Source organism: Ruditapes philippinarum, unplaced genomic scaffold (assembly GCF_026571515.1).
Source record: "Ruditapes philippinarum isolate M1 unplaced genomic scaffold, ASM2657151v2 ctg463_1_1_1_1, whole genome shotgun sequence".
NCBI lineage: Eukaryota > Metazoa > Mollusca > Bivalvia > Venerida > Veneridae > Ruditapes > Ruditapes philippinarum.
This window is the reverse complement of record NW_026866611.1, coordinates 287,997-308,088: the sequence shown is the minus strand read 5'-3', so window position 1 is coordinate 308,088 and position 20,092 is coordinate 287,997. Positions and strand designations below refer to the sequence as shown.

The 20,092-nt window shown below is 30.8% G+C and overlaps 1 protein-coding gene across 1 annotated transcript; it reads right to left on the bottom strand.

The window, feature by feature from the left end:
* Positions 1-113: 113 nt before the first annotated feature.
* On the bottom strand, positions 114-19,580 carry LOC132733053 (diacylglycerol lipase-beta-like; the record flags this gene model as incomplete). Its single annotated transcript, XM_060719633.1, has 12 exons — positions 19,445-19,580; positions 18,808-18,921; positions 12,639-13,115; positions 12,082-12,172; positions 11,346-11,506; positions 9,959-10,150; positions 6,793-6,948; positions 3,999-4,128; positions 3,472-3,555; positions 2,356-2,511; positions 1,755-1,882; positions 114-255 (listed from the first exon to the last, which is right to left on the bottom strand). Coding segments are annotated over exons 2-12 (1,812 nt in total), but the record flags the coding sequence as incomplete, so codon positions are not given.
* Positions 19,581-20,092: the final 512 nt, after the last annotated feature.

The following is a 20,092-nucleotide window of genomic DNA, read 5'->3' as shown; positions in this document are numbered from 1 at the left end:
TAAAAATTTTGAGGAAATTACCCATGCCAATTAGTCCAAAATTTTGATTTTGTGAAATTTTTGCCTTGCGAATTGATCGTATTTTACTGCAGTTTTAAAACGTAAATACATACCTTTGGACTATCTGAGTCAGTTATGGCCTGTAACAATCTTGTTTTAAGGTCCTCCATGGTGTGAATACCTAGTCGTGGTATAATATCTTTACCTAGAACTACTGAACACACAAACTCCTGGCAGTATTGACTAGCACTTAAACTGTAATACAAGTTTTAACTCTACATAGTTGCAAGGAAAACGAGACACAAGAAAATTTTTATATAAAATTTATATGAACCTCTTTTAAAGGGACTCCACTGAGGTTTTTTTTACATGACGGGGCTGGAAATAATTGTTTGATATGATAGTCCATTTGATGAAGATTAGGACTAATAACTTGTGTGCAAAATTTCAGATCATTCACTCACTCTGTTTTTTCCAGAATGATTAATGCAATGCTTTTCACTCAAATTGGGCTAAAATAGCTCAAATATATGATTTTCAATTTATTCTGAGTATATTTCTTAAATATCTGTCGCATATCTTTCTGTTTTAAGTGCCACAGTTGATCTTTGTAAGAAATTCAAATTTTATGTTTTCTTGCTTTTGGACCTCAGTGGAGTTCCTTTAATAAATGTAAATCATTGCATGGGCATGTCATTGGTCTTAACTGTTTGTTTAAACAAAATCATGTCATACTTTTGAACAAATGATTTTACAAATATACCGTACTCCTGATGAAGAACATTGCTATGATCAAAACTAGTAGACATTATTGAATTGTTTTACTACAAACAAGCTCTAAGCAATATAGCTTCAAGGTCCACTACTGTTAACAATAGATAAGTCAACTGGTCACACTTATTTTCAAAGTTGCAACTATAAAAGGTTGCTTGTACCAACAAATTACCTGGGGAAGTCCAAATAATTGTTAATTCCTGACAAAGTCTTTTCCAAACTAGAGCTTTGTCCAAAGGACACGGATGCCCCCACTGACAACATATATAATGGTATATAGTGAAAAAATCAACAAAGGGCCATAATTCTGTTAAATTTGGTCGCAGCAAAAATTCCTTCCTTCACTTCCATCTACACATTAAGGTTGTTCATCCCTGGAAGTTTAAGCAAAACCTGCCATATGGTTTAAAAGGAGTTGTGTTCACAAAATTTCTATATGGTATATAGTGAAAAAATCAACAAAGGGCCATAATTCTGTTAAATTTGGTCGCAGCAAAAATTCCTTCCTTTACTACCATCTACACATTAAGGTTGTTCATCCCTGGAAGTTTAAGCAAAATCTGCCATCCGGTTTAAGAGGAGTTGCGTTCACAAAATTTCGGGATGGACGTACGTACGGACGGACAGACAAGTACAACACTATATGCTCCCACTTTGTGGGGGCATAAAAAGAGGTGTAAAACAAGTGAACAGAATAAACATTTATAAAATTAAGAATTAAGAATATCTCAAATAACCGGAAAATATAACAAATCATTGTTCTAGCTACCATCAGAGAATATTGTCGCACTAACAGAAGAATGCATAATTGTAACTTACTAAAGAAGAAAATCCTCTTGTCACACAGTCCGTCACAGACACATTGTGATTTAATGTATATTAAAGTATTTTCCACAAAAAAGTGCCCCACATTAAATGATTATTAACATGACTTAAAAAAAAAATTCTGATAATAAGACGATTATTCACATGTATATTACCTCATCAGGCCACCAGGTGGCGAGAACGTAAAACAGATAAGGTCCGGATATTTCGGTTTGAGCAGAATGGCTAAAAGAGCAGCAGTACCGGCACCCAAACTATGACCTGTAATAACTAGTCTAGCTCCCTGTAATATAAACAACAACAACAACTTTCAAACTGCAATCTTCCTTTGAGCCGTGTCATGACAATACCAACCAGCAGTTGCGCAGGCTGGTCTGGATCCATGCTGGGCGCAAACATACTATGTTGGCTTTGTTTGACGCGTCTCATTTGTGTCATAGTGAAGAAGACCTGTGTTACTCAAATTATGATAAAACAGTGTGTCTATAGTGCCACTTCAACTGGATGTTCACCTGACAAGAAAGAAATTGTCTATTTTTTTGGTAATAAAAACCCAAAGTCAAAGAAGCAAGGGCTTTTGCAATTTTTATATGAAGCCGATTGTGACACTTTCATCATTTGTTAAGTAAGACGTCTTAAAATAATCATTACACTTAATTGTCCTTTAAATTACTGAATGACTCATCAAAATGACATTTCTACGTTAATCTCCATAAGTAAGAATTTGCAACAAAGACATCATATAAGATTATTTACCTCTGCATTTTGGAATGCTTGGTCTAGAATACAGAGTCTTTCTAATGTTGATTGCACATATTTGGCCGCTAGAAGCATGCCTCTGTGAGCCATACAGTTGTCTAGGCCATCTATACCAAGGGAGTCACACTCAGCCGTTAGGTCTGTTATAACATCCTGAAACCATAATACAAATTTAGTGAATGTGCGTTGATCATGAACAGATTTTAAAAGGATTCAAACAACATTGATCTCTCTTAATGTTAAAAATATTTATTTTTTTATTTTGAATTTTATAATCTTAATATATAACATGGCATTAAGTTTCTTGTAATACAAATAAAACAAAGTTTGTTTTTTCTTTTTTTTCTTTTTTTTTATCCTTTTATGTCATTAATCATATGGCCACTTTCCAACTGTACTTGTGGAGGAAGACCTCAGGTTCTCCTCTGTGCATTAGCTCAGGCACAAAAGGGCACCTGAGTAGAACCACCGATGTTCTGTAAGCTAACTGGATAGCTTCCTGACATGAAAGAACCTAAAGTCCCTTGTGGGATTCAAACAAAAAGCAGTGAGGGCAAAATAGTGCAAAGTCAATGACTAAAGCACTCAGGAACGGGTGCCCCCGTAAAATTTTTTTTATTGTACAGTGGCATATACAATGTTTATGCTATTTTAGTGAATTTTTCAAATCATTTAATATTGTGCTATATAAATATACTATAAAAGTACTTATTTCTGCAGACTAAATATTCTGCCATTTTTGTTAACACGAAGGAAGATTTAAAATTTATGCTAATTTCATTTCTGCTGCAACATCAGCCTTGCAAAGTAAGTGTTTTATCTTAGACTTTCCTTTTTTAAGGAAATGATATATAATAAGTACTGTATGATATATAACAAGTTATGAAGATTTTTTTACAGGTTATATGGCTGTATGCCATATAAAAACAGTTGTTTGTCTTATATAACCTAAGCAGTTATAATACTGCAAACATCCAATTTTAGAGAGAAAAAAACACTAAAACATCAAAAATCGGTAGCAGCCATGTATATACAAATGTAGATTATATAAATGTCATGAAAAGCAGCGTTACAAATGTCATGATTGATACATATATAAAACTGGACACTCACCTTCAATGACAGAGTGCCTCTCACTGAAACCACTACACTTTGTTTCTTTCTATCTATGCTAACAAAAAATGGTACCTCATAAATCTGAAAATGAATAAGTCGTAATAAGCAGTCGGTCCAATACCTCATTTATTTGCATCAACTTTTATCAACTTATCTAAGAAAAATTGGACATCTGGAATAAGCTGACAACTTTAATTACCAGCAAATATAGTGATACTAATATAGAGTTGTGTTACTGAAAATAGTTTAGTTTAGTCAAGTGTAGTTTTATATACAACAAGAGCTGAATGTAAGACATCGTGCTTGACTATTCTCAGTGCTTGACATTGAGAAAAGGGGTATAATTCTGTAAAAAGGTAACTCAGAGTAATGGGACCTGTGTCCATCATGTGAGATAATCACAGAGAATAAGTGTGTAAAGTTTAAACCCATTCCTTTCAGTAGTTTTGGCGATATGCCAGTGTGAGTACAATGACTCTCCTTATTCTTAGAATAGTCAAGCTAACAACAGATTTCTCACTTACTTTATTATGGAAGCTTGCATATATAATATCATCTGGATGAATGCCTGTAGTTTTCCTGATGGAAGCTGTGTTACATCTACAACAGTTATCATCTTGGATATAACTGCCTTGCATACAACATGCACAACATCTGAAATATAATTTGATATCATGAATTAATGCCAGGTACAGTATAATTCAGTCAACCCTCTGTCTGCTTGTGCCTAGTGGTAATAACAAGGCAATACTACCAGAACAGAATCAGGCTAGCCTGATCTTTATTATAGTCTGCTAAATTTTGATATTTTAATATTGAAATCCCTAAAATTACATATAGGCAGTTCCTATTCAAAGAAGGGCATGTCTATTCCAAATATTTCAGCTGTTTAAGAGTTTATCCTTTTCACAATGGCATAAGACTCACTTATACAAGAAGCTTTTCAATCTCCCTTTTCTTTAAACTTTTTTTTACAACAAAATTTAGAGAAATACATTATTAAAATTTGGAAATTTGTTCAGTATTGTAGCTTAATGCTTCATTTATTTGTATTTTTAATGTAAATTTTTCTTTTTGAAAGTTATATTTTGGGAAATTCAATTGATTACCACAACCATTTTTTTCAGTGTAAAATTTTAAGTATGTAATAGCAATTACAAGAACTTTTTAAAAATCTTTAATAAACAAACAAAAAGTTAGATAACACAAAAAAAGAGCAAAAATTGTCTTGTTAAGGTATGTTTAGTTTCTTAGTAACTAACAAAGTTATTCATATTACAGCACAATGTCTTAATTTCAAAACAAGCTAAAACTTAAATTACTTTGCCATTACTTTATTATAGCAATGTCATTTCAGTGTTATCATAAACATATACAAATATTACAATTTGCAGTACAAATTAACAACAACAGGACTGAGAAGGAAGACTATGCCTTTTTCTATTTCATTCTCTTGCAAAGAGATCATCCATTCCTACATTATAAATGTGTGAAGAGTGAAATTTTTCAAAAAACCATAGTTTCTTAAAAGCAATTTTTTTGTTCTATATGAAGAAAAGAAGAACATACATTTTCTTCATACAAAGGGTAATAATTCCTGTACTCCACAACAATTCTTATAAAATTTGCTGTAAAAAGTTTTATCAATGTCAAAACAATATAACTCAATAATAGGGGATGATAATAAGTGATTATAAAACATAAGATTTATCTAATTAGATAAATCAATTTCTCTACATTTATGCTAAATACAGATAAGAAATAAAACAAGCTTTGCTAGTAAGTACATGTACGTGAAAAGTTAGATATTTTCAGGGATAAATAGGAAGTTTAGCTGACCTTGAACCTGCTGGAATCCAAAAATGATAAACCTTTGCCACCTGTATCAAACCAGGCCCCTGATTTAAGGTCAGGATCAAATTTAAAAACTCTAATAATCTTCATTGTTTGTCCTCATAGATTTAATATCTAATATTAATTTGTTAAAACTGGACTTGCAATAGCAAGTTTATGAAATTTTAAAATAAATTAATTGTTATTTTTGCAAGATACTGACATTGAACAGTTGATCCAAATATTGATCCTGATCCTAAAATTGATCCTTATTTTGATCCGAATATTTTTGTATTTGTTTTGTTATTTGTTGATTTTATCCCAAACTAGTTTGGTTTCTTTGAAAATCAGCAATTTTTTACATATTGAATATTTACCATTTAATTCTTGCAAAACATGATTAATTTAAGTAACATAAAACAATGAAAATAAAATTAGGATCACTTGATCCTGATCCTGATCTTTTCTTAGTGTACATGGGGCCATGGGCCAGGTGCCTGCACATCCATCCAGTCTGACCAGGCTCAATACGGTTTACTGACAAATTTTAAATTTTCATCTTGATCTCCCCAAATTTACTAATGGAGTATTCCAACTGTGGATATTGGACAAGTCCATTTAAGGAATTCAGCAGGTTAAGGGTTAAAAAAGGAGTTACACTAAACTCTTAGAGCAAACTAACAGACAGTATAGATATAGTCAAACCAGTGTATACTAAAAATAAAAGTGAAAACCACAAAAAAACTAAGTACAAGTGATTTAGTATAGAGTTAGAAAAAAAAAACATCAAAATAAAACACTAAAGATTACTGTTTCTACATTCAAATACAACACTAGTGCAACTGAAGAAAACACTTTTGAGCTATAAGCCTTTGTATAAATTTCCAGTCTATTTAAATTTTCCTGATAAATTACAGGCAGAATAATCTTTAATAGCAATGTTATTTGTGAATATAATCACATTGGCAGAAATACTGGCTACACTGGAATACTGACAATACTGGTAAAACTGACAATACTTTCAACATTACAAATATTGGCAACATTGAAAATAAAAGCAATACTGTAAAATCATTTTTGTTCACATAGGATAGATTTTGGTGTATGAAAAGTTTAAATAGAAAGTATTGTCCAGTGTATAAAGTATACATAAAGAAATCTTCAGCAAGTAAAAGGCTGCTCTTACAATCAACATTATAGTAATTTACTTAAAATCAACCAAAATATTAGTTATTGGGTAGAAATATTCAAAGAAACATTAAATATGTAATATTAAATCTGCAAACATTTTCAAATATTGAGAATATTTTTATATTCTTACTTTTATTAAGTTTTCCCTTAACTTTCAAATTTCTTTCATCTAGAGAAAAGAAGCTTTAAACTTGTCCTTATATATTTATTAATATATTCAGAGACATTACAGCTCAGAAAGTGTTCCTTAGTTGTTTGGGGTTTGTTTTGTTTTGTTTTGGTTAAACAACTCACTGTAGGGACAAGCAAAGCTCATTCAATTCCTTTTCTGTTTCAATTACGGTCATACTTTGTGTTTTAAAAACATGGAAGCAATTGAAACATGCATCCCAACATGATTGATCCTCATGTTTCTCGTTATATCTCAAACTTCTCGGTAAACATGCATAGCTGAAAGATAATACATCCATGCCATACTGTCATTATATAAAAATATTACAAACACATAACGTGATTCACCATGCCATTCTGCCATTATATCAGAAATTACGAATATATTACCTAATACACCATGCCATACTGTCATTATATTAAAATAATTTATGAACTAATAACATAGTACGCCATGCCATAACGAAATACATGATGCTATACTGTCATTATATTGGAAATTATGAACACATAATGTTACACATCATGCCTAAAGTCATTATAGCGGAAATTACCAACACATATAGTGGAATAACGAACACATAACATGAACACGAAGTACAATCAGAACGAGGGCATGCTACATTTATAAATATAGATGCATGTACATACGAGTAGAAAGATAACATTTAAAAACGTTAATAAATTTCAACAAATAAAACTAATCAGAAATACTATTGTATGACAGTATAATTACGAATTTCTCTTGAATATTATACAAATAATCATTAATGATCATTATGATAATAATGATAACAATAAATTTGTTTTTTTTAGTTGACTTTCCTGGTGACGTTACTTGCTATATGTGCATACGATGACTATTACATGGCCATGGGATAGATATTGCATGTATGTATGCCAGATAGCTTACAAATACAAGTGCATGTGGTGGCTGTAATGTGGGCAAACAAAAACCAACAGCTATTGCATGCGGCACATGTAGTAAATAAAAGATTTCCTATGTCCCTTTTGTGTCATTTATCATTTTTTTCCATTGATGCCTTATAATGTTGCAGTAACAATTGGCATGACCTTACTTTATGTTTGTATTACACAAAAGATGTTGTGTCAAAATATATGTACGGCCTTGCAATATCATTTTAACAGTCACAAAAGTGGCACAAGAATATGACAAAACAAGAGCTGTCGGTAGGACAGCACGCTCGACTATTCTAAGTGCTTGATAGTAAAAGAGCCTTGAAAATGTTAAATTTTTTAAGTTCACAAAAGGGCAATTTTTTTTTTTATAAATTCATGTTATAGGCCTTAGAGAGAGTCTAATTATACAGTATTGGCTTGACTTTTCAAAAGGTAATGTCACAAGGGTGTTTTATTGAGTATAATAATACTAATTACCTATGAATACATAAATTTGACAGAAAAGGTACAAAGGCTTGTTATTAAGATGTTTTATCAAGTAAATCACTGCTTTATTATTATGAATGCATAAAGTTGTCCCAAAAATGGCACAAACCCTTCAGTAGGTATTAAGATAACAGCTTACAAGCAAAACTTTACCATGAATTTCTAAGTTTAAAAAGGGGAGAAAATCAGCCTAAATGCAAGATAGAATAATGGATCTTTGTCAGTGACCTACAATTATGACCCTAAATGCATATGTGAAGTTTTAAATAAATATTTTTAATAGTTATTGAGATATGTAAAACTTGCATGTAAACATTAACCAAGAGACTAAGTAGAAAAGGGGATATGAATCAGCCTTAATGCAAGATAGAGTTATGGAACTTGGTCAGTGACAAACAATTATGACCCTCCAATTATGACCCTAAATGCTTGAGTAAAGTTTCAAGTAAATATCTTTGAAGACCTTTAACCTTTAACCAAAATTTCTAAGTTTCAAAGGGGCAAATAATTCTGCAAATATTGCAGGCAGAGTTATGCAATTTTGCAAACTGATGTACATTGTTACAATAAAAAAGTATTTTAAATTTCAATTGAATATCTCAAGCAATAATTGAGATATTTGACTTTACAAAAAAACTTTAACCAAAATTTCTAAGTTCCAAAGGGGCATAATTCTGTCAATATTGTAGACAGAGTTATCCAACTTGTCAATCTGATGTACCTTGTTACTATAAATAAGAATTTTAAATTTCAATTGAATATCTCAAGCAATAATTGAGATATTTGACTTTACAACAAACTTTAACCAAAATTTCTAAGTTAAAAAGGGGCATAATTCTGTCAATATTGTAGGCAGAGTTATCCAACTTGTCAATCTGATGTACCTTGTTACTATAAATAAGTATTGTAAGTTTCAATTGAATATCTCAAGCAATAATTGAGATATTTGACTTTACAAAAAACTTTAACCAAAATTTCTAAGTTTAAAAGGGGCATAATTCTGTCAATATTGTAGACAGAGTTATCCAACTTGTCAATCTGATGTACCTTGTTACTATAAATAAGTATTTTAAATTTCAATTGAATATCTCAAGCAATAATTGAAATATTTGACTTTACAAAAAAACTTTAACCAAAATTTCTAAGTTAAAAAGGGGCATAATTCTGTCAATATTGTAGGCAGAGTTATCCAACTTGTCAATCTGATGTACCTTGTTACTATAAATAAGTATTGTAAGTTTCAATTGAATATCTCAAGCAATAATTGAGATATTTGACTTTACAAAAAACTTTAACCAAAATTTCTAAGTTAAAAAGGGGCATAATTCTGTCAATATTGTAGGCAGAGTTATCCAACTTGTCAATCTGATGTACCTTGTTACTATAAATAAATATTGTAAGTTTCAATTGAATATCTCAAGTAATAATTGAAATATTTGACTTTACAAAAAACTTTAACCAACGCAGACGCCGACGCGGACGCCGACGCCGGGGCGACTACAATAGCTCTCATATTCTTCGAATAGTCGAGCTAAAAACGAATTATTAATCTTTGAATACCATCTGCAATAATCATATGCCTTTGTCATGTGTATATAGAACAAGGACAAAGCAACAACTTAAAATAATAAATCAAATCTATTGAAAATACATGTATTTTCAAACCAGACTATCCGTTCTATCTTCGTTTGTAAAAAAAAACACAAAAAAAAACACAAAAAAAAACACAAAATAACAGCAATAACATATTATTCCTAATAATTTCAAAAATCAATGAACCCTTCAAAGTATACCCATTACGGAATATAATCACTATATACCTTTTGATCAATACTTGATTCATATGGGAAAGAAACTAGAACTGTAATCTTCTTTAACTTACTTGCACTGAGAGGTTAGCTGGCAAGCTCCGGTCATAAGATGGGTGAAGATGTACAATGGCCACCCATAACTAGCCATGGCAAACTTCATATAATGTGCTAACATTTCTACAGTCATCCATGGTTTAGGTGTAGGAATCCCAGGATCTCCAGTGCTTAAAAGTGCTGAGGTTGAACTACTGGCAGATAAAGGCCTGTATATAAAAATAAATATCAATTAATTTGACTCTGCTCAAATAGAAAATGATTAGTCTTTGTCACTTGTCATTAAAAAGCCAGTCCAGCCTGCACAATTGTTCAGTCTGACCAGGCTCTATACCATTCAAACTTCAACTTCAGATATTTTCGTGATTTCCCTAAACTTGACAAAACAGATAGTTCCAAAATAGAAAGCATAGCAAATTCATATAAGAAATTCAGCAGGTTAAGTGTTAACTATCCAAATAATTAAATAAAAGACAACTGAAGAAATCTGTGTGTGACATTATGCACATTTTTTCATTGTCAAGTTGAACAGAATTGACTATATATTTCAAAAGATTGACTTTAATAATAATGATTGACCAACAGTTGATGTTGAAAAATGTTTAGGATAAAAAATTAATCTGCCTAAAATATAAAAAGACTGCCCCACTCTTTTAATAAAATGAATGTTGCATGTAAATTCTTTAAATATTAACAGAATTTTTATTGGGCCACGTGTGTTTTTATCGTTTATGCGAATTAAAGTATAGAATTGCAAGTAATTATGGCAAAATGTAAACTTATTTTGACTTTCACCTGTACACTAACCCTAGGATGGGCATATTGTCACTTTTATTATTAAACAAGAAGATTATCATTACCTATTCATCCAGTGCAGATTATCATGTTGTGGCTTTGCCATTTTATATATTCATATATTACAATTATCTTAGCCATTAAATATAGCATGTGAATACACACATTCAGCAAGCTTATCATGATAATAAAATTTCTAGCAAGCCCACTGATTCGTGATTTCTGTCTCTTTAATGATCAGATGGAATGCTGAATTTGAAAGGGGACTGGTGGCCTAGTGGTTTAGGTGTCTGCCTCTCAACACATGAATCATGGGTTCAAGCCCTAATTTGGTTGCAACCATGTTTCTTGAATGACACCAGTACTGGTAAGTTCCAGGAAGCGGATTCAAAACTGATTAATATAAGTTGCAAGAACTTGTTTTGCAATTAAGCTTAAATATATATGTTTAAACCAAATTTCAAAAATTTGACTTAAAAGAAAACGGAAAACACTGATTTGAATGTTGAAAACCTGCCTTGGTAAAGAAAATTTTTAAAATAAACAAACAACAATTTGTTATCTTCTATATCAGAAAAACTTTTCTATATCACTTTTTTCTAGTATTACCTTTGCATATATTGCTGCTCATTGTGTGACACACCACTTTGACTTATAGACCTCTGTGGAGCTTCTATTCTTATAGACATTAGTGTGTTAGCCTCTCTCTCCTGTTCTCTATGTACCAGAATGAGACCACACGCAACATCTGTAGGTACCAAATCTACACCCTGAAGAAAAATTGCTTTTATATCTATACAGAATGAAAAATTCCTTTTTTCATCTATACAGAATTCATTTTAAGTTTGTACAGAAAGCTACAGGCTTATTACTACACTCTTAGATCCATTCCTGGAACCAACAAGGGCTTAGCAATTAGTGTAAAGTTTTTTTTGCACAAGGAATTACTAAATAATGCTTGCCCTCAATGGGGTTTGATCCTAAATAGTTAGAGATTCTTAGATTTCTAATCTACATGTTAACCACTTAGACATGACACCAGTTCTTCATCTTTCATCTTTGGGTAAATTTTTCATTGCAAAAGTTCACTACAATTCAATTAATTTACATAATTATATCACAATGACTTACATAGAAAGTTTTTTTGGGTTATTTTATATCCATTTAATTACGAGTGTAATATTACCAAACAATAAGTGTCTTATAAGATCACACAGAAAAATGAGATTAAAAGCAAAATACTGTTGATTTTTAGTTTTATTTAGACATCTTTATTACCATTATCACTTCACTTGAACTGCAGTTCAAATAATAAAGTTATTTGTAACATGAAAGGTGCATTTACCTGGAAAAAATTCGAGAAGATCTCTGCTATACCACTGAAAGCATTTGTACTTTGTTCATCACATCCAATACAGCAGCATAATATACGGCATCTGAAATTAGTTCAAATAATAACTGTACATTATACTTATTTTCATTGATAATTTCCAACAACATTAAATATCAACAGCTGAAAAGTTATTACATGTACAATGGGTCATGTGACCTGTCCTGTAAGTCAGGTATGTGTAATATACATGTAACTTAATTTCTTTACTTTTCATCCAAAACGAATAACATTCATCAAACTACCATTGTGATAACTTAACAAACAGTATGTCTATAAAGGACAATAGACAATTACCATTAGCAGTTGACTTATACAAAATAGATGCAACAGCTCCGCTGTAACAACTAAAGTAAAGAAATAGAATTCAATTCACATAATTTAGCATTGTTGAAGTAGACAATATTATACAGCTTTGAAATGACCCCACAAAAAGGAGCCAAAGTCTAAATTTATCTGATAAAATGAATAATACTTCTTTGTAATTTTTAAAACCAGTTTAAAATTCCTACCTAGTCTCCCATACCCTTTTAGCCGAGTTGGAGATTTCCTTATCAGCACTGTCTCTCTGTTGCTGCCCACCATCTGACTTTTGATGTAATGCTCCCAAAGGATCGAACACAACACCTATGCCAATCAGAACCACTATACCCATAACCCAGCCAAAGATAACTACCCCCTTGACAGTGAGCACTATATGCTTTTCACATCCACTTGATACTCCGAACGCCCAGTATGTTCCCATGATATTCCAAGCTAGCTCGGGTAACGTGATGGCAAATTTTGTATAAATCAGTTTAGATATTTTCCTCCTTGGTGAACAGTTTGTGATTGTACCTTGCATACTTACGTACACAACTGCAATTGTCATTAAAATACTAATGGCAAGAAGGGACAGAAGACCAATGTAATATGTATGCAGTAAATTACCATCATGGCAGTCTAACGTATCCTTATGCATGTGAAATATTGCTGAAACAACTGCAATCCTAGAAAAAAGGTATAAAATTTGAGTAATACTTCTACAATACAAAGTCTATAAAATGCATATATAACAATATCTCAAGAATAATCAATACAGGTACATGTGTTATGTATAGAATATATAATAAAAAAGATGAAAAAGCATCTTATATCAGGTTCTTTACCCTTCTACAAAAAGCAATATTAACTAATTTTTGAGGCTTTATGGTCCAGGATAAGGCGGACCGTGGGACAGGGCGGACCATACCAGGTGGGATCGTATGTTTGGACGGGGTGGACCATATTTTGGGACAGGGCAGACCGTGACTCAAGACGAGGCAGACCATGCATATTTTTAAATTAAATATTGCTATTTAATTTTTTTATATATGTTTTGGTATCATTATCATCCTAAACATGTCGTATATATCAGCATTTTCATATTGAACAGATTTGTATTTAAAATTTAAACATTGATCTAATACTAGTTAAATATGTATGAATTAATCAACATAAGGTGGACTGTGGATTAATCTAACATTATATGTATTATTATAAATATTGACCCATACAATTATAAGTATAAAATAAGTAGCATTAGCTAATGGGAATGGTTTGAGAAAATCTCATATATAAAACATATTTTCCTTTTGCGCTAATGATAATATAAACTCGAAACAATTACCTTAATTGTAATATTTTTATATACACCATTCATAATATTCTAGCTGTATAGAAGAATATAGATTATTTATATTACTTAATTACAATATGAAAACAAAGAAATAATTGTTATACACTGTATACATGTATATTAATTCACTAAACAGACATAATCTTAATTAAAACAGAGTACAAAAATCATTTCTAATAAAAAGTAATATAAACTAACTTGTCAAAGAATCAAAAATTAAGCAGAATTCAACACAAGTCAACCAGGAGCATGCAGCTAAATTTCATGAAATTGTGGCTATAATATTCCAACAAGACATAAAATTTGATAGCTGTGCAAGTTTTTTATGGCCCTGTTATTATTTTGTATTTAAGAATTATTACGTGAAATATAAATATACAGCCGTTGCTTTGTTTTAATGTTCGTCTTCTTTTTCGTAATTTTAAAATAAAAAATAGCCCTTTCTTGGCTTAAAATTTAAAATTTTTTTTCCTTTGGGTTTTATTATGGTTTTTAACAGCACCAACTTTTCTACTCTTTGGTTTCACTATAGATGTGAAAAACAATATTTCTGTACAAGTAAGGGATGTGAATTTTACTCAAAACCCTTGAATAATAACATTTTAAAAAAACTATTTTTTTTAAAATTTTGAACAAAAAAACACCCATATTTTTTTGAAAATAAGGTAATACTTCAGTCACGCTTAAAAATTCCCCCAGGATTCCTAACTTTCCCTTGGGGTTTCCAAAACTTGTGCCTCGCCATTCAATTTGTGATTTTAGTTTAAAAATTTCTGGAAAAGGAAGAATTAAGACCTGATAAAGGACATTCTGGGGCCGGGATATATAAGACACTTTAAGGGGTTTTACTCGGAAATGATTTCATTTACTTACTTTTTTATCCGGCATAAAAAGGCCGACAAATTTGCTCCTTTTTTAAAAACTTAAACTTAATTTTTCATAAAATATACAAATTTTCCTTTAAAAACAAAAATAAGAATTTTTATTACCTAAGTTTTAATCTTCCAAAAGTTAGCTGAATTTTGTATTTCAAATAACGGCCCATAGACCAAATTTTGTCAGGGGGGAAAATTTTCAAATTTTCCTGACATTTGGTTTTTTGATAATGTTCTTTTTTCTAAGCTATCCATGAGGTTTTTTGGGTCAAATTTTAAGGGCTCAATTAAGCAGTAATTCAATGTAATTCATATTTTTTTTTAGTTAATTTTTGTTAATTTCTTTTAAATTTTTCTGTAAATATGGCGCTTTTTAAAAACCTTTTTCCTGCAGCGCCAGGGAAAATGGAATTTTATGTTTGGCAATTTTAATTGGGCCTTTTGGGTCTAATAAGTAGGAACGGCTTTTCATTTGCTTTGCAAATCACATCGGAAACTAGGAAGAGCTTTTTGTAAATTTAGGAAATTTTTATTTTTTAAATTTTTAAAATTAGTAGCTCTTCAGAGTTGAATTAAAGGAAATTGTACAGAATAAACCTTTTATCAATAAAAGTTGTTATAATTGAACAGTTTTTGACTTAGCTCACATTGACTGTGTCAGAATTAGAGGATTAAAAGAACTGTTTACATTTTTTTCTGGAAGTGACCTTGAAACTTAATGATATCATTATACCAGAAAGGCAATAAAACTACGCAAAAGCTAAATTAACAATAAGGAACAAAAAAAAATGTCAGACTCTGAAATTCAAATATGTTTGCATGTACAGAAGAAGAGAACAAATTAACTCCCTGCTGCATATAGACATATAGAATAATTAAACAAAATTGCAGATACTGATTAGATACGAGAGCGTTGACAGAAAATGATAATAAAAACACCAAAATTCAGCCCAAAGGCCTGAGATTATTTTGGAGAATACCTGTTTACATTAACAACAGCTCGTTGAAGCGCAAATCACCTAGGGATTGTATCAAAAATGTTACACAAGCTCCCAACTTGGATAAGAAAGCTTAAAAACAAAGGGGGAAGTGAAAAACATAATTTTTTGATCTAAATTTTTAAACTTATTATGGTTAAATTAAGTAACTGTTGATTTGTTTTAATTTATGACTGTTAATAAAAGCACCAAAGCCCCCAAAAAGACTTTAAAAAATAAAGTGTTTAATATTTTTTCGACAATATTCAATAGGAAATAAAAGAGAGAATCAGAAAACAAAATTATTCACCCTAAATACAAAAAAAGGTAATTACAAAACAATGGTTCTAAATTTAAAAAAAGTAAGTAAGAAAAAGAGGATAAGCGCGAAACATTTTTAAAAATGTACAAGGGTTTAAAATGGGATTGGATATGAAATGACAAATTAAAATTGAAATTTTTTGAAGGAACACAGAGCTCTGTTGGGGTTTTTTGAAACTTTTTTTGGAAAGGGCCGAAAACCCTTTTTACTAGGGTTTAGTTATTTGCAAACCTTTTTCAATAACTTGCATGTTTTTAACCTTTGGGGAATTCAAACCTTGACAGGCTTGGTTTGGGGATAAATTTCCTGGTTAAGGTTTTTCAGTATCTATTCTTGGGTTTTTTGGGAACTGTCCCGGGAAATATTTTTTAAATATAAAGGGGAAAGGGTTACTAAAGGAAATTTGTAAACAATACATTTTACAAAAAAAAAAGGAACCTTTGGAATCAAAAAAAATTAAAAAAAAAAAAAGAGTGAATTTTATATAATTACTAGAAAATTTTGTGACGACTTTGGAGAAAAAATCAGAAAAATTTTTTAAGGAATTTCAGGTACCTACATCTGCAACTACTATTTTTTTAATTAACACCAAAAAAACCGTAAAAAAAAATATTTTCTAATTTTAAAGCTGCGGGATTTTCATTAAAAGGAAATATCGACATAGCCATGCATGAAACAAAGAGTTTCCTTAGTGGGTGTAAGTAAAAAATTTGGACGGGAAGAATCAACCGTACGAAAAGAAATAAAAAAACAAAGAAACTTTTAAAAAGTTTTTTAATTTTTTTCAAGGGGGAGATGTAAGGGACTTAATTTTTATCTCGGGCCTTTTAAAGAATAAATTTTAAAACAAACTATGTTATGAAAATTTGAACATCAAACAGCAAATTTTATTGACAAATAGGAAATACTTTCGTCCTGCTAAAACTTCCCCGACCCTGAATTTTACCTGTAAAACAAAACGGGCCCCAGCCTTAAATTTTTGCTGTTTTTATTTTTTTTAGAAAATTTTTCTGAAAAGGAAAGGGAATAAGCCAAAAAGCTTCTAGCTCTGGACAAAAAAACACTTGGGGGTTTTAATCTTGGGAAATGATTCATTCTTACTTTTTTTCTGGCATCAAAGGGCCGAAAAGATTTGTTCCCTTTTTTCAAAACTTTAAAGCTTATATTTATAAATATAAAAACTTACCTTTACATCAAAAAAAGAAGTAATTTTTATTTCCTAAGATTTAATTACCCAAATATAGTTTTAATTGTGTTTTCTTAACTTGAACCAGTAGACTCTAATTGTCAGGGGGGAAAATTAAAATTCCTGAACGGGAATTTTTTGTATAAATGTTCGTTTTCAAGCTAAACATGATTTTTTGGCCCATTTTCCCATAATTTAACATGTAATTCATGTTTTGCATATTTTTTTTTAGTTAACTTTTTTTAATTTCATTTTTAAATTTTCCTGCAAAGGGCTCCTTTTTAAGAAATTCCTTTTTCCCCCCTGCCAGACCCGGGGTAAAGGGTTTTAGATGGCAATGTGACGTCCTGCCACAAGCTATAAAGTAGCCATACAGGGCTGTTCTTTGCTTTTGGTTTAACCCGACATCGCAAAAACTTGACAAAGCTTTTTGTAATATTTTCATGGAAATTTTTATTTTTGAATCTATCAAATTTCTTTTCAAGTTAAATAAAAAATTGTAAAAAAAAACCCTTTTATAATAAAATTTTATTTAACTTTTTGCTTAGCTAAATTTTTTTTAATAAAGTTTGTATTTTAGCGGTAACCTCTTATTTCCCAAAAAAGCAGTAAATTCCAAAAATTGCCCATTTCACCTCATAACCCAACCGACGGGGTTATTAATAATTATAAAAAAATTTTAAAAATTTAATAAATACACTGAGTATGGGTGAATTTTTTATATTTTTTTACAAAAAAAATGGTTATCGTCAGCCGATGAAAATTTTTAATTTTTAAATACTACCAATAAATTTTAACCAAGTAAATGTTTTAAATTATTTTTTTATAAAAAAAACTCGATTTGCTAGACTCAGTAGTTACTAGTTTGCCGATTTTTCAAAGTAAATGTGTTACGATTCATTTGAAACACTGCAATCCTATTGGACAAAAAATAATTTCAAACACTAATTATATGTTTATGTTTATAATGATATTAAAACAGTGTTCGCGTTTACTGAGTAAACATATCAATTTACTCGCTAAAATTGCCAGGGAGGAAAGAAAAAAAGGGCTGTTGAGTCCCTGGGACGAAACACTTTTTCCCCGATAATTGGTCAATTCTCTCTTAAGTTTTTTTGCTCTGCTTGAAAATGATTTTCTATTCACTTTAAATAAATTGTATTATAAGAACTTGACTTTCACCTCATTTTCATTTGTTCCTTTCTCATTAGCAATGCAGATTTATATCCCAAACGTAGACTAGGAGCAAGTGCTCGGCCTCGTTTTGGGCCAACCTATCAATGGTATCCGCGAACATCAACAGTCTCAAATTTGATTGTATTATGAAGTTATGCAAACATTGACATTTTTGTAATTGAGGACTCGTTCCATTTGAATTGGGACGTAACAGATCTATTAGCACTGAGTCCCAGGTACTCAGTAAAGTTAGGGAAAATCGCTAACACTGTTAAAAGAAAAACAAAGAAACATCAATATTTAAATATTTAATTACAATAAATCACATTAAATAAATAAACCGCCTTGTCAGGTTGTCTCGAGTCACGGTCCGCCCTGTCCCAAAATATGGTCAGCCCCGTCCAGACATACAGTCTGCCCTGGTACAGTTCGCCCTGTCTGTAATTAGGCTTTTTGTGCCTTTAAATTAAATGTAAAACAAATCTCACCATATTGCTCTAAGGATTATTTCTCCAACTCCTGGATAGACAAAGTCATCGCTACCAATTGACCACTTTCTATTGAAAGCTACAAGCTGTGGCATCTTAAAATTAATTGCTCAACTGTAAAATAAAGAACCAATATATTATAACACACTCGCTTGAAAAAGTTCATCTTTAAAAAAATGTAGTTTAGGATACAAAATCATACTATCAATATTCCTATGCCAGTATGATTCCTTAGTTTGGTGATGTCAATATAAAATTATACGCATGTATATTTGGTAAGCTGAAGCGAACAGTCAACTTTTACTTTCCATTACAAGCTCAAGTCACACACTTTATAATTTTGAAAGAGAACCATCAAATGATGCTACAATTTAAATGATACAATTTGCAATGTTTTTTTGTTTGTATTTTTGCCTTAGATTTCAGGTTGGTAACCGACTTTTGACCAAGACATTTAAAGAAAATGTTATTATTTTTATTCAAGCCGAAGTATAGGAAGTAAACAGGTAAACCTTGAAATAGCTAAACAGCTAAATTATTTATCGATAAATCAATTTGTACGTGGTGTCTAGTAAAACGTCAGCATATTACATGTTTTGAAAAGTGGAAACGATTTATTAATTAATTGAAAATTAACCTTCTTTAAATCTTTTAAGTATAAATTTAACAAAACGTGTATTTCGTTTCCTGTTTTCCTTGTTTTGACATGTTGATAGTGGCCATGTTGGCAACACGATCTAACCACATTTGATAAAAGCGCTCCGATTGGGTCATTGAAATCTAGACTGTCCAATCAATGAAAACCGTACATTTCATTTTTATTTACCGATATAAGCCATACTAATTTGCCGTATCTGATACCGGGCGACAATTATTTTCAAAGTTTGTTTCCAACTGCTCCCAAAAATCTCCTTTTCTGCAATACATTGTATATACATATATTTAATAAAGATATGGCAAGTGTAGATTTCAAATAGGCAGTATAAGATGCTGCAGTATAGCTTTCAATAAGCTTGAAATAAATGATTTTAAAATACTTTGTAATTTAAGTTACCATTTCCTAGTTGTGTTGTATTGGTGTATGCTGCACACAAAATATATTTTTAAGTCAAATACTGTTGTATGTTAATATTTGGTGCTTATAATTCATAATAAAATCAACTAAATAAGTACAACAATGAGTTTGTTTATGTAGCTATTATTACTGATGATCATATTTTCCAGTAATATTCAACCCAACATAAATGAAAAAGTTAAAGCTTGGTGTACGGTTTTATTAAAACCT